Source organism: Crocodylus siamensis, chromosome 4, assembly GCF_052110815.1.
Source record: "Crocodylus siamensis isolate JL-2025a chromosome 4, ASM5211081v1, whole genome shotgun sequence".
Classification (NCBI taxonomy): Eukaryota; Metazoa; Chordata; order Crocodylia; family Crocodylidae; genus Crocodylus; species Crocodylus siamensis.
The window spans coordinates 165,353,302-165,366,633 of record NC_143398.1 but is presented as its reverse complement, the minus strand read 5'-3'; the positions used below and the strand labels follow the sequence as shown (position 1 = coordinate 165,366,633).

Sequence of the window (13,332 nt, the reverse complement as noted above, 5' to 3'; positions counted from 1 at the left end):
TTTGAATTTCTATTTTATTTGAAAATCAAATGGTATTTTGTAAAAAAATTAACTAACTACTCAGCTCCCAGAGCTGAGATTAGCTAGTGGCAATTCTATTCTGGAGATCCCATATGGTTAAATAAAACATCCCTTGATTGCACAAGGTTGAAAAAAAGTTTCTGATACTTAAGTGCTATGAATGAGTTTGTATTTCCCAGTCTAGCACTTTGTTTAAAAAGCCCATCAAATGCAAAATGGAAAAAAAAAAAAATCTTTTGGGCACAATAAACTGATTCACATATTTTAGAAAATGAGGAAATGCAGGAGAAATGTGTTGTCCCCAACACATTTTTTAAAAAAAATCTGCTTACATGATATTAATCCTGCAAATAAGTTGAACCATAATTTGGAAAAAAAGTAGAAAAGTCTCCCCACCTATAGGAGGAACCAGTTCTGTAAAAAAAATGCACAGTGGAAGTCAGATGTGATAAAATTCACTGTTCTAAGCGTAAATCCAAAACAATTAACTACCCAAATTCCAGCTTAACAAAGAGCTTTCTTAAGACTGGAAAAATTGTTTAAAAGCTGGTGATTGTCTAAATGGCTATCATAAAGGCATGCTAATTATAACACCAGCAGCTATTAATGAATTCTATAATAGAAAAAGTTGTCTAATTCAAAAGTCAGTGGAAGTTTCATCACTGATTTCAACTGAAGCAGGATCTGGCTCTCACTTTATCACAAGCCTAAGCAGTCTGTTTCAGGAAAATGAACACTATAATCCCCTAACTAGAAATATTTCTAACACTTAATTAAATTAATTTAATTTATAGTTTAGCATGAATCCAAAAGTCACAAGGTTTCTTTAATTTAAAATTTGCTCTGATTATAACTAGGAATACCAACAGTTTCAGTTCAAATCTACTTCAGTGTTTCAGAGATTCAGAAAACCTGGTTCTATTCATAATACAACTGAAGTACTTTGACAGAGTTGTTACAAGAAGTACCAACAGCAAGACCTCTGCTTTACACATGACTAAGTAGATACAGCTATAGATAGATGCTCTGTATTTGATATTACGTATGCAGTACTGGCAAATGCACATCCACCATACAGAAAGTACAGAGCATGTCAGGAGACTACACAGGCTCTCTCTGTACATTTACCATTAGAGATTCTGAACAGTGAAGCATTGCAATATTTAAAAAGGAAGTCAGTATACAGCAAAGCGTATGTGGCATATACAAAACTTAAATAGCTCATTCATTTTTGCTTCCAATTTTCTTCACAGATATTGCTTCACCAAGAAGAGGCTTACAAATTAGCACATTCCAAAAATGTTACTTATTTATAACCTCTTTCTTATTCGGATGTCAGTAATGAAAGTCTGTAGGTCCAACTGATTCTGACTTTTCCCATTAGCATTCCCTATACACTCTTGCTTCTTACAGAGAAATCTCTATAAACTGTGTCATCTCAACAATTATTTATTCCCCATTGAAACCTGCTCTTAAATTTGCCCTGCCACAGAGGAGACTTCTTGCTCAACTGGAAAGCAGAAATAAGGGAAGTGCCCACTGTGCGATAGATAAAGTTCTTGATGGTGGGTTTTACCTCAGCTGGCTTGCCAACACCAATGATAATCAACTTTCCATCCTCCAAGCCCACAAGGATGTGGCTGTATTCTTTGGTAACTGAAATGCAGTGAATTGGCAGTCTCATGGCTAAGGGGGAGATGCTGAGATTCAGGCTGAAATGAACAAAAAAACCCACAGAGAAATACATAAAATATTTAACTGCTATACATTATGCATAATAGGTAGAACCACAATAAAGCTGAACTCGCATTGAGTGAGCTCAGATGCATAAACTAGAGTGCCACTGAGGCCCAATTTGTTTAAATGCACTGTAATTCCAGGCACAGTGAACCTCCACTCAGAGGTCATGTCTCATCTCTAGAGGAGCACTTTAATAACAGGTTAGTAATTTACTAAATAATTTACTAAAGGAAAACAAACACAGCAGACAATCTGGCAATTGCCTCTTATTGGCTAATGGTTTCTATAGAGAGGGGAAGACAGCGTTTTAAACCAAAATCACAACAGCATGCCATGGGATTGGTCCTGCAAGGTGCTAAGCCCTCAACTCCCATCAACTCAGAGTGAAAAATAAAGGACTAACACTTAACAGGACTGAGTCCCCAGTCTGCTGTCCAATCCTGTCCCTTCTAAAATACTAACAGAGCAAGAAATACATTTCTGTTCTATGTCTATACAGCGCTTAGCAAAATGAGAGTCTTTCCTTGTACACAACTCCTCAGTGCCACACTAATGCAAATAATAAATGATAGGCGAACTTCCCAGGTGACTAATAGGTCTGTTGGACCCCAAATCCAGAAAAATCCAAACAGGACCAGAAAGCCCAAGGTTTGGGTTGCATTTTTAATTTTTTATACAAATGGATTTTCCCATTTCAAGTAACAGCCCAATAACGTACCATGCTCTCTAAGGCTATGGACAGACATTACACATAAACCTATTTAAGTGGTTATAAATTGGTTTCAACCTGTAACAGAACAGATGTTCAGTGCACATAAACCAGTTTAAAAATGGCTTGAACCAGTCTGAGATAAACCTGGTTGAATGTAGTATTAGACTTAACTGAAAATCAGCCTATTTAAATTTGCTGATGATACCAAGATTTGGGTTGACGTGGGCACGCTAGTAGGGAAGGACAGATTACAGCAGGACCTGGACAGGTTACAGGGGTGAGCTAATGAAAATAGGACGCATTTCAATACTGACAAGTGCAGGGTGCTGCACTCGGGCAGTAGGAACCAGCAGCACACTTATAAGCTCGGGAACTCCCTTCTCGAGAGCATCGTGGCAGAAAAAGATCTTGAAGTCATTACTGACTCCAAGATGAACATGGGCCGACAATATGAGAACATGGTCAGTAGGGCTAACCATACTTTGTCATGCATCCACAGATGTATTTCAAGCAGGACCAAGGAGGTGATTCTCCCCCTCTATGTGACACTGGTCAGGCCGCAGCTGGAGTACTGCATCCAGTTCTGGGCGCTGCACTTCACGAGGGATGTGGAAAGCATTGAGGGGGTCCAGAGGAGGACCACCCGCATGATCCGGGGACAGCAGGGCAGGCCCTACAAAGAGAGGCTACAGGACCGTAACCTGTTCAGCCTTCGCAAGAGAAGGCTGAGGGGGGACCTGCTGGCTGTCTATAAACTCACTAGGGGGGACCGGCAAGGTTTGGAAGAGAACTTGTTTTCCCTACTGCCCCCCGGGAATGAATAACAATGAATAACTTAGAGAGTAGATTTAGACTAGGCATCCGTAGGCACTACTTCACAGTCAGGGCGGCTAGGATCTGGAACCAACTTCCAAGGGAAGTGGCGCTGGCTCCTACCCTGGAGGTCTTTAAGAGGAGGCTTGATGTCTACCTTGCTGGGGTCATTTGAGCCTGGTTTTCTCTCCTGCCCAGGCGGGGGTGTGGGGGGGTGTCAGACCTGATGATCTACAAGGTCCCTTCCAACCCTACTTCTATGAATCTATAATCTGTGTCAAACAGGTTTGTACAATGTCTGTCCCAGACCCTCTGCTGGTTAAGTTAAACCAGAATCCCCCAGCATCCCAGTATGGTCTTTGGGCTGGGCTGGGCTGGGCTCTGCTCCAGCACAGACTGCAGGCATCTGCCTGGCTTCCCCTTGCTCCCCCACCCTTCCCAATAAACAAGAATTTCCCCTATCCCCTCTGCCTTACTGACAGTTCTCAGCATTAGCTAGCATACCACATGCTGGCTATAGTCCATGCTGCGGAAAATGGGACAAAGGCAGAATCAACAGGTAGTTGGTAATGTGCCTCTGTTGTTTTCTTAATGGGGTGATAAACACTTATCAATTCCCTGCTGGGCTGAGCTGGGGGGGTGGGGTGGGGAGGAAGGGGTGGAGGAACACAACACCTCTCCCTAATCAGAGCATGCTTCTGGCCACACCTCCCTGGCTCAGCACTATAGAAGAGAAGGGAGGGCTCCTCTAGCGCCCCCCTGGCTTCTAGCCTGAGTCAGTGCAGCCATGTGCCTGCATTTCTGGGATGTCTGTACAGTTACAAACTAGCTTAGTTTAGTCAGGTTAGACTAACCTGCAAAGACTGAATCAATTCAAGCTAAGGCTTTTTGAATGTCTTTCCCCTAGCCCATGTCATTTTAATTAAGCCACTGTACTGGCATCTCAGTGATCCCATACAGTCACCAGCCCATTACCTGTACAGATCTCGGATGGAGAGGAATCCCTGTAGGCTGCCAGTCACAATGTACTCGCCAGTCACACACATGTCTGATAGCTCCTCCTTTAGACTCTCTGAGCCCAAATACTTCCCATTCACAGAATAGAGATGTAATGCATTCTTATCCTGAGGAGATTAAGAAGAAATTTGTCCTGGAGGACTGACTGGGTTAGAAGTTTACTAGTTATACCATCAGCTCACTGGCAGGATTACAAACTTCAGGGTCCTGAAGTTTGTTACAAAACAGAATCCTTCTACTCTGCCATAACCCAAATACTTCAGGCTCCCCACAGAACAAGGAGAAGAAATGGGCTGTTCAATGTATTCTGAAGGCTAATGTACTCAGACTATTATTATTAGTCAGAAGCCCCTTTCCAATCCCTGGTATAATTACAGAAGCCATCACCACAGCAGGCCTCCCTAGTTTTAGTCACAGAAGGTAGACTACACACAAATACTGAATAAGCAATGAGAATGCATTATACTGCGAATCCTAAAGCTACCGGTCTCTCTAGGTTAGGGCTGAGAAAACGTATGGGACAGCTTGCATGAGGCTCTGCTGCAAGAACAACAGGCACATTTATGTAGAATGCTTAAAAGAAAAGAGCAAAAACATTCTATAACTTTGGGTTGTAACTTGCTAAGTACCTTGAGAGTGGTCTTTCCTTCTATACTGGTGTGGACGACTATGTGTCCTTCCCAGGACACTGCCAAGTTGGGAACAGTCAGGAGGAGGGAACTCTCACAAGGTGGTCGCAGGGTTCTCATGTATTGACCCTTGCGAACGGTATGGATAATCACAGTGCCATCCTGTAAAAACAAAAAACTTAGGATCTATTTCTTGATAGCAATACTTATGTAAGATCATTATTTGTTGTTACACTGTAGGCAGCACACAGACTTTACATAAGGTCGTTACACTGCAGGCAGCACAGTTTGAAATTACCAGAATGAAGCAGCAACATGCTGACACAATACGCAATTTCTTCTTTATACAAAAGGTTAAAAGAAAAAAAATCAGGGAAGAGCAACATTTTTTGGTATCACACTGATCCCAATAATAAAAATCATTACTTCCAAAAAAATGAAAAAACCTGAAGCAACTTACCCTGCCTCCTGACACCACCACGTCCAGTTCAGTGCTGATGCCAACACTCAGTACCTCATCTGTATGTCCGTAGAGAATCTGTAAGGGTTTAGGTGCCAGGCCTATAGGAACTCCTCCCTGATACAAGCATAAATAATACAATTACAGATTCTCTTATAGCTGAGGGACACATACTAGGTATCTTCAACACAGCTGATGTAGCACTTTGTGCTACTCTCTAAGTTATCTCATTTTCTTTCTACTAAATTAGCAGCTCTGTTTGTACCTCGAATGACTGAATCACAGCTGTCTAACCAATGGCCTGTGGACTGCATGCAGTCTGTGAAGGGTTCATTTGCAGTCACTGGGCTCCCACCCAACCACTGTTCCTCCTATTCCTCTGGTGGCATCAGCAGCTGGTATCTCCAGGCTCCCTTTCCTGCCATTGGCTTCCATTTCCTGCCCCTGCCCTTGTGGGTCTGGGCCAGTCTCCATGAATATTGTGGGGTGGTAAAAGTGTGGGGCTGGAGCTGCAATCTGCTCCCCACATGCCCTTGCCTGCACAACCAGCCCCACAGTCATCACCCCATGATCTCAACCCCATTCCTGCCTGCCTGTCTTGTTCCCAGGTGCCACTCCCTGTCCCCCCACAGCCCCATCTCAGCTGCCCAGCTAAGTGGAGAGCAGAACAACTTAGGGAGTTTTGTTGAGTTGTTGTGCAGGGTGAGGTGAGGGTGGTGCTGACCCAGCCTGCAACAGCTCACCAAAACTCCCTTTGTGGCCCTCAGGCCCCCAAAATTGCCCACCCCTGCCTCAGGGATTCACATGACTCTGGGTGCATTATCAGATATCTAGTACAGGCAGGGAAGGAGCCCGCCAATACAGAAGAATTAGAGTATTAAACCTTGGGAATGGGCTGGGCGGTATAGTGAGGGGAAGATGCCCACCATCTCCTATGCACCACTCAGGGAAGATACAGTTCAATGCAGTGAATTGACATTAAATATTTTGATTTCAGGAACTTTAAAATGTTTCATTTTAATTTTTAAAATGTTACCATTTCTGAACTAAATTTTTACAGAGTTCTGATTTTACAAAATAATTTGTAATTTCAATGTTGTAACCCGATTTGGGACAAAAATAACTGTTGAAAGTTTGGGATTTCCTATGGAACAGAAATTGCTCATTTTATTCAGCTCTAGGAATAAAGATTTCTACAAGTGAGAACTTAATCTTTTCCTTTCTGGCCTTGGCAACTTTGACACAAAACACTTTGCTCCTGAAAACTGCAAACAATGTTCTTACAATGTACAGCGTATCACACATGAGAAATCCTGCTCAGAAAGAACAGAATTCATTTTTCAATTCACTCATCTGTCAAGACTGTCTGGTTATCATAGAACCATAGAAGCAGGGCTGGAAAGGACATCAGTAGGTCATCTAGTCCAGTGGTTCTCAACCTTTTTCCTACCAGGACCCACGTCCAAAGGTTCATGGCCTGTCCCAACCTATACCCTGCTGGCCCTGCCAGTGCACCACCCACAGTCCCCACCCCACTGCCCATGCTTGGGCCTCTCACTCCTGACCCGCAGCCCCTGCCCCCTCTACTGGTGCCCTTTACTTCCAACCTGAAGCCCCCTCTTCCCTTAGCCCTGCTGGTTCCCCTTGCTCCTATCCCACAGCCCCTGCCCCTCCCCAGCCCTGCCAGTGCCCCTCACTCCCAACCTGCAGCTCCTTGCCCCACCCATCCCTGCCGAAGGGGTCCCCAGCTGCCCCCGTCCTGCTCAGGCCTCAGCATGGTGGCTGTGGCAGTTCCAGCTCATGCAGATGATAGTGCAGCAAGCTGGAGGAAGGAGGAGGGGAGGACTGTGGCAGCCCCTGGGGCTGCCATGCTGCACCAGGCAGCCAGATCACAGCTCATTCCACCCACCGTGCAGCATCTCCCAGCACCCTGCCCTCATAAGCATCCAGCCATGCCTCACAGCTCTCTCCTGCCCTCTTCCCCCGCCACTCTGCCCTGCCACAGTCTCTGCGCTTTCCCAGGACTAGCATTTCTCAATCCATGAGTTGCAACCCTCCGAAACCTTCTTGTGACCTACTTCTGGGTTGCAACCCATGGGTTGAGAAATGCTGATCTTGTCCAACCATCTGCTCAAGGAGGATCATCCCTATCTAAACCACCCCAGTCAATTGTTTGCAAAGTTTTTAGGACAAACATCTTTCTTGTACAACTACCAGACAGAATGCCGCAAAACATCAAGACCACTCTAATTTGCCACAGATAAAGTGGGGGGGAGGGGGGGAAAGGTGTTTATGTCCTGCCATTGCAAACACAGGAATAGTTTGTTAAAATAGACCCTAGAGATCAACAGAAGAAAAGCATGACCCTGCTCCAAAGAAGGCAAAAATCCCCAGTCAGTCTGACCATGGGGTGAAATTCCTTCCTGATCCCAAACATGGCAATCAATCTGAGCAGAGGAGCAAGAACCTCTAACTATAAGGTGCAAGGGTGCACAGATTTATCATGCATCAGCTGTTCCATGGTAACTACCCACTAATACACTCCTACCTTATAGGTACATCAAAGTTAACCTGTGGTTTTAGCTGTGTTTTACTTTAGCTTACAACCTGTGTTCAGTCTTTCCTACATTACTCCTTTGCAGGTTCAACCGTTTAAATAAGAACCTGCTGTCTCTTTCTGTGTTTAAGTGTATAATGCACGGCCATATAATGCAAACATAGTAGCTTAAGTTGGCTTGCCATTTTTAAAATCACAAATCAGTTATTAAAGTAAGATACTTGTTTAGTGTCAAGGAGAAAGGATGCTGCTGCTCTTATTGATAATTCTTGAGAAGACAGAATTTCCCACTGAGTAAATGAAAATATGGATATCTGCATTGTGTGATCAGTAGATTAACAAATCAGAAACTACCACATTCTAATCCTCTCTGACACAAACAGTATGGGTCTCGACATGTCACCTTCTTCAGTTTTCCTATCTGTAAAATAGCAATAATATTTTCTTACTTGCAGGGTTGTTGTATGACGTGAATAGAATCACTGAATTTATAATCTGTAGTGGACTCCCTAAAGCATGACAGAGACAGCAAATAAATGATCAGCCTTAATGGAATGCTACTATACCTGTGAATTTACAGAACCGGTATGGTGGTAAAGTAAGCACTAGGGAAGAAAGCTGTCTGTCAAAAGGTAGCTTCTGGTAGTATTTAGGAGCAACCCACCTGTTGAATTATTTGCCATATCATACATGTAGTGTCTCTGGAACCAGAAATTAAATGGATCCCACAGAAATCTATAGTCAAGCAGGTCACAATATCTACAAAGGAAAGGAAAAAGTTGAAATGCAAAATGAAGGTAAAGGTTTTATCAGCATTTAAGACTAGTTTTACATATAGTAGCCATGAGCTGCTGTACACTGTGCCAGCAGTGGGCAAATAGAAACAAAACTGCAAACTCCACCACAGCATGAGCACTGCATAAATTCTGACAACTGAAAAAGATGTATATTGGGCTTTGTAAAAGAGCTCCAGCCTGGAATAAAAAAAACATTAAATATAATCATCATTAACCTATCCAACAGTTTGTTTTTAATTGAAATGGTCCTATCAATATTTGTACAGTATTTCCATTAGTCCTAACTGAACCTACAAAAGGCAGTTGTAAAAATAAAAGAAATTAGCAAATTCTTATATATAACATATCTTGTAATTCCTTTGTGTCCAACCTGCCTTGTCCAAACACACTGGCCTAGTATTTCTTATACCTAAATGAGCCTTGTAATGCTCAAAGCATTAAACCTACTCACTACAAAACTTTTATACAAGTTTTAATTTCATAAATTAAAACTAAGACCTAACTTACCCATGTGTCTGATATGCTGTCCTATCAGTTTGCCTTTTGTAAGCGATGTCACTCTGATACTATTGTCCCAATGTCCTCCACTAAGCAGCAACTTCGCATCATGGGACACTGCAAATAGTTTGGAGGTGATCTCTAGCCCTGGAGCAAAAGGGCCACTCATGCTACGCTGGGTTCTACAAATAAATTTTACAGTTAAGATGTACCCTCTGATAATATTACGATCTGTCACATGCTTATAAATGAACAAAAGCAACCAGTAAATAACCAACACACAAACTGAAAACATGATGCCACTGGGCAAGTCTACACATCCAATTAATGGGACTGAACACACTCTGGCTCAATTTGAACCTGGGTAAACTAATCCCAATAACATTGTCAATGTATGCATTTAAGTGCAGTAATTTACTGCATTGCTAGATACTACTTGTATCTGACAGGACTATCTGGCAGCACAGTAAATTAGTCTACTGGGCCCTAATTGTCTCACACGTGCAGACACTGGTGCTTTACTTCATAGGAAATTAGTCTGCTGTGCAGTAAAGCATCATGTATAAATGCACCCACTGATTTCAATAGCAAAATTCTAATTCCTTTCATGGAGGGCATGAATTTACTATCTTTCTTTTCATAGATTTCATAGACATTAGGGCTGAAGGGGATCTCAGAAGATCATCGAGTCCAGCCCCCTGCCCCAGGGGCAGGAAGTCAGCTGGGGTCAAAGAATCCCAGCAAGATAAACATCCAAATGTCTCTTAAAGGAGTCTAGAGTAGGTGCTTGCACCACCTCTGGAGACAGTTTGTTCTAGGCCTTGGGGGCTCGGGCAGTAAAGAAGTTCTTCCTTACCTCCAGCCTGAAACGGTCTTGGAGGAGTTTATGACCATTTGACTTTGTTGTCTCTTGGGGATGCTCTGGTGAACAGGTGTTCCCCCAGACCCTGATCCTTTTCATGATATTTTACCTGAATTAAGGTTCTGAATTGAGATAACTGTGATTTATATAATGTGTACACAGCATATAGTGCGATTTACTGAAAAAAGGAGCAAAGTTATCAAATGTGTGTAAAAAGACAAACATCTTCCTTTCATAGAAAAAAAGCCATTCTATTTTCTTTTTTTTTTTTTCCTTTAAGGAGTTCTTCTCCTGTGAAAAAAATACTAAAAAGGCAATTACTTATTCAAGAAGTCTGTTTCTTTTGCGTGTTCAGTCATTTTGGTTATTTAAAAGACAACAACTTTAATTACCCTTCACTCTTGTTAGCACTATAAAGCTGAGGCCCTCTCTACATGTTACAGGTATTGCACAACTGACTAGTTAACTGCACAATTACCTGGAGATCAGCTATATCTGCAAAGTAGGAGTTTACTCTCATCCTCAGGGTGAAAGGATTGCCTCTGCAGTGATCCTCTAGTTCAGGGAGTTTCCCTGCACCTTTGGGTAGGGAGATTACTTCTGTAGCAATCTTCCAGCCCCGGCATTTTCCCTCCCTGTACCCCTAGGGCAGGGAAATTGCTGCAATGGGGTTCCTCCAGCCCTGGGGGGGGGGCAACCCCATGGCTTGGAGCCCCTCAACTGGGGTGCATAGGGTTCCCAGTTTTGGAAGCCTGCTTCTTGTCAATGCAGCAGAAACCTGAGATCAGGCTTCCCTTGCATTGACACTAAGGCACTGTAACAGGGTAGCATCTTCACCAGGTCTATGCCAACTGCCCACCTGCCTCTGGCGTAACCTCTTGCCTTGTTCACCTGCCACACCTTGATAGAAAAAATATGAAAATTGTTACAAAGGTGGGAGGCTACCCATTTTCTTCGCCCTCCTGATCACCAGGGCCTTAGTACACATTCTGGCCTCCCCTTTACGTGTCCCATGCCTTGCAGATATTTCTTCAGCAGTTGACCCAGGGACCCGAGCTCTGGAGCCTCACATAGGACTCTCATTCCCCACCAGAGCTTGTAGTCCCAGCAACCCCACACTGGGTTCTCTCACTTCTCTCTCTCAGCCCCTTCACCAGAGCCACTACTCTCGCCTCTCTCCAGGCCACTACGCCCCCTCTCCAGACCACTACTCTTGGGAACTTCCTTCTGGCTCCCCCTCTGCAACCATAGGACTCTATGATGAGCCTGAGTGCTGCCCATGCCCTGCCTCGGAGCTCACCTGGAGTCTGGGCTCCCCCTGTCCAGTCTTAGTTCCACCATGGATGTGGGGCTGGGGTTAGGAGGCATCCCATACTCACCTTTCACCAGGGCGGTAACTGGCCTGGCATTTCCTGGGTGCTCCCATGTCACCAGGAGCCCCACCAAGCCACCCATCCCCAACAGGGTGCAGTTTTAGGTCTCCCAGAATGAGAAGCCTCCAAGCCATCCTCCTAGCTCCTGCTCTTACCTCCAGAATGCTGCACATTCAGTGGAGCTGGATGGTGATGCTCCCTCAGCTGTAAGCAGATAACTGCTGGCCCTGCCTGGCTGGACTGTGTTTGAGAATGGCCACCCTCATCAGGCACCTAGCAGCTGCCTACCTCAGCCCTTAAAGTGCTCAAAAGGTGCCCTGCCACAGGTATGACGGGATCTAATGCACAAACCCACAACTGCTTCCTGCTATGCATGAGTGGTTTGGCAGCAGGCGTGACTGTATGAATCATGTATTAAATTCCCATTGTGCCTTTATCTGCATGTGTAGAAAGGGCCTAAGAGAAAAAAATAGTGGTCACTCTCATCCTTGACCCAATGCCAACAAATTACTTTGTTAAATTCCAGTCACGTATCTTGTGCAGAACTGGTAAGTGCAATAGAAGCTGCACACAAGTCATTAAAGGCACACTAAAGGCATTGCTGAACATAAAAGTGTAAGAGCTGGCACCCTGAACAGACCGGAGATCCATCTAGCCTAGCATCCCGTCTCCGGTGGCAGCAAGTACCCAATGCGTTAGATAAGAACATAAGGCAACAATGGAAGGCACATACATAACTAAGGGCAGGTTTGCAGAATCTTTATTATGGATCATAATGCATGGGAAGGAATGAGCCCAGCTTAACTCACAGTTCAGGGAGACTTTGCAAGGCTGGCAATTAGGGAAAAAAATATTTTAATGGCAAACCTGACTGAGAACAAAGGCGGAATTGTATGACATCTTGCAATGTCATTTGCACTGTTTTTAGAACAGGACTGTGAATTAATATTAGGGAATGTACAATTCTTAAAAAAATATATACAATACACTCTAGGAGCTAACTTGTTAAATAACATTTCAAGAAATCAAAGGGGTGCTATCAAATTACTATCAAACTATTATTCTAGTATCTATCGTCAAAATATTTTGTTATAGTGGATGACCACTACAGCACATTTTGTCCTCTTTACTTACTTAGGGTTTGTCACGGTTGTATCTTTGAGAAATGTAAAATAGTTAGAGATATTTCTATCATAAGGTAGCCACCCATGGGTTCCAACAATGCAATTCAGGCTTACGGTTACCTAAAAAAGTTTGAAAGAAATAAATTAAGTTCTGTATTTGTGAAAAACATTCTTCTTGGTGCATCTATCTCAATAAGAGAGCTTACATATGAGCTAACATAGGCCCCTTGAGAGTTCACCACCAAATTAATGAAGCTCACAGCTGTGGATAGCACGATGGTAGGATGAAGCATTACCGTTTATCTTTTTGTATTTTTTCCCTTTTTTCTCAGCAATCAGTGTCTTGCAATTCTGATTTATGCTGCATATACTGCTGACATAGAACAGTATATGTTCTAGATTAGCACATGAGATGCAGCCTTGAAAGAAGGCTTATGATTTACATATGTATTTCACAGCCATTTAATTCTTGTGTTTTCTTTTCTTTGAAAATCAGTTGTAATAACTAACATTTAAAGTTATGACAAATTTAAGATACTCCGAATAACATTTTTGTTCCTGAGTCAGTGTGAAAGTAATCTCATTTGAATGCACTGCAGTACTTTTTCAGCAACCTGAAAGAAACGGAACCAAGTGTTTAGATGCACATGTACAAATTCTAACTAACATAAGCACAGGTCATATATGTGCGTACTTAATTTGGTCTATGCAAATGTAAGTGAAGGAAGA

General features: G+C 43.2%; 1 protein-coding gene across 1 annotated transcript in view; it reads right to left on the bottom strand.

Annotated features, from left to right (window-relative positions):
* The window catches only part of NBEAL1 (neurobeachin like 1), a 134,468-nt gene that overhangs the window by 7,863 nt on the left and 113,273 nt on the right, over positions 1-13,332 (bottom strand). Inside the window, exons 49-55 of the mRNA XM_090044777.1 lie at positions 12,614-12,723; positions 9,254-9,426; positions 8,614-8,708; positions 5,393-5,509; positions 4,933-5,094; positions 4,262-4,410; positions 1,598-1,733 (exon numbers count right to left, since the gene is read on the bottom strand). Of these exons, the coding sequence (XP_089900903.1) occupies positions 1,598-1,733; positions 4,262-4,410; positions 4,933-5,094; positions 5,393-5,509; positions 8,614-8,708; positions 9,254-9,426; positions 12,614-12,723 (942 nt within the window). The remainder of the gene's footprint in view (positions 1-1,597; positions 1,734-4,261; positions 4,411-4,932; positions 5,095-5,392; positions 5,510-8,613; positions 8,709-9,253; positions 9,427-12,613; positions 12,724-13,332) is intronic.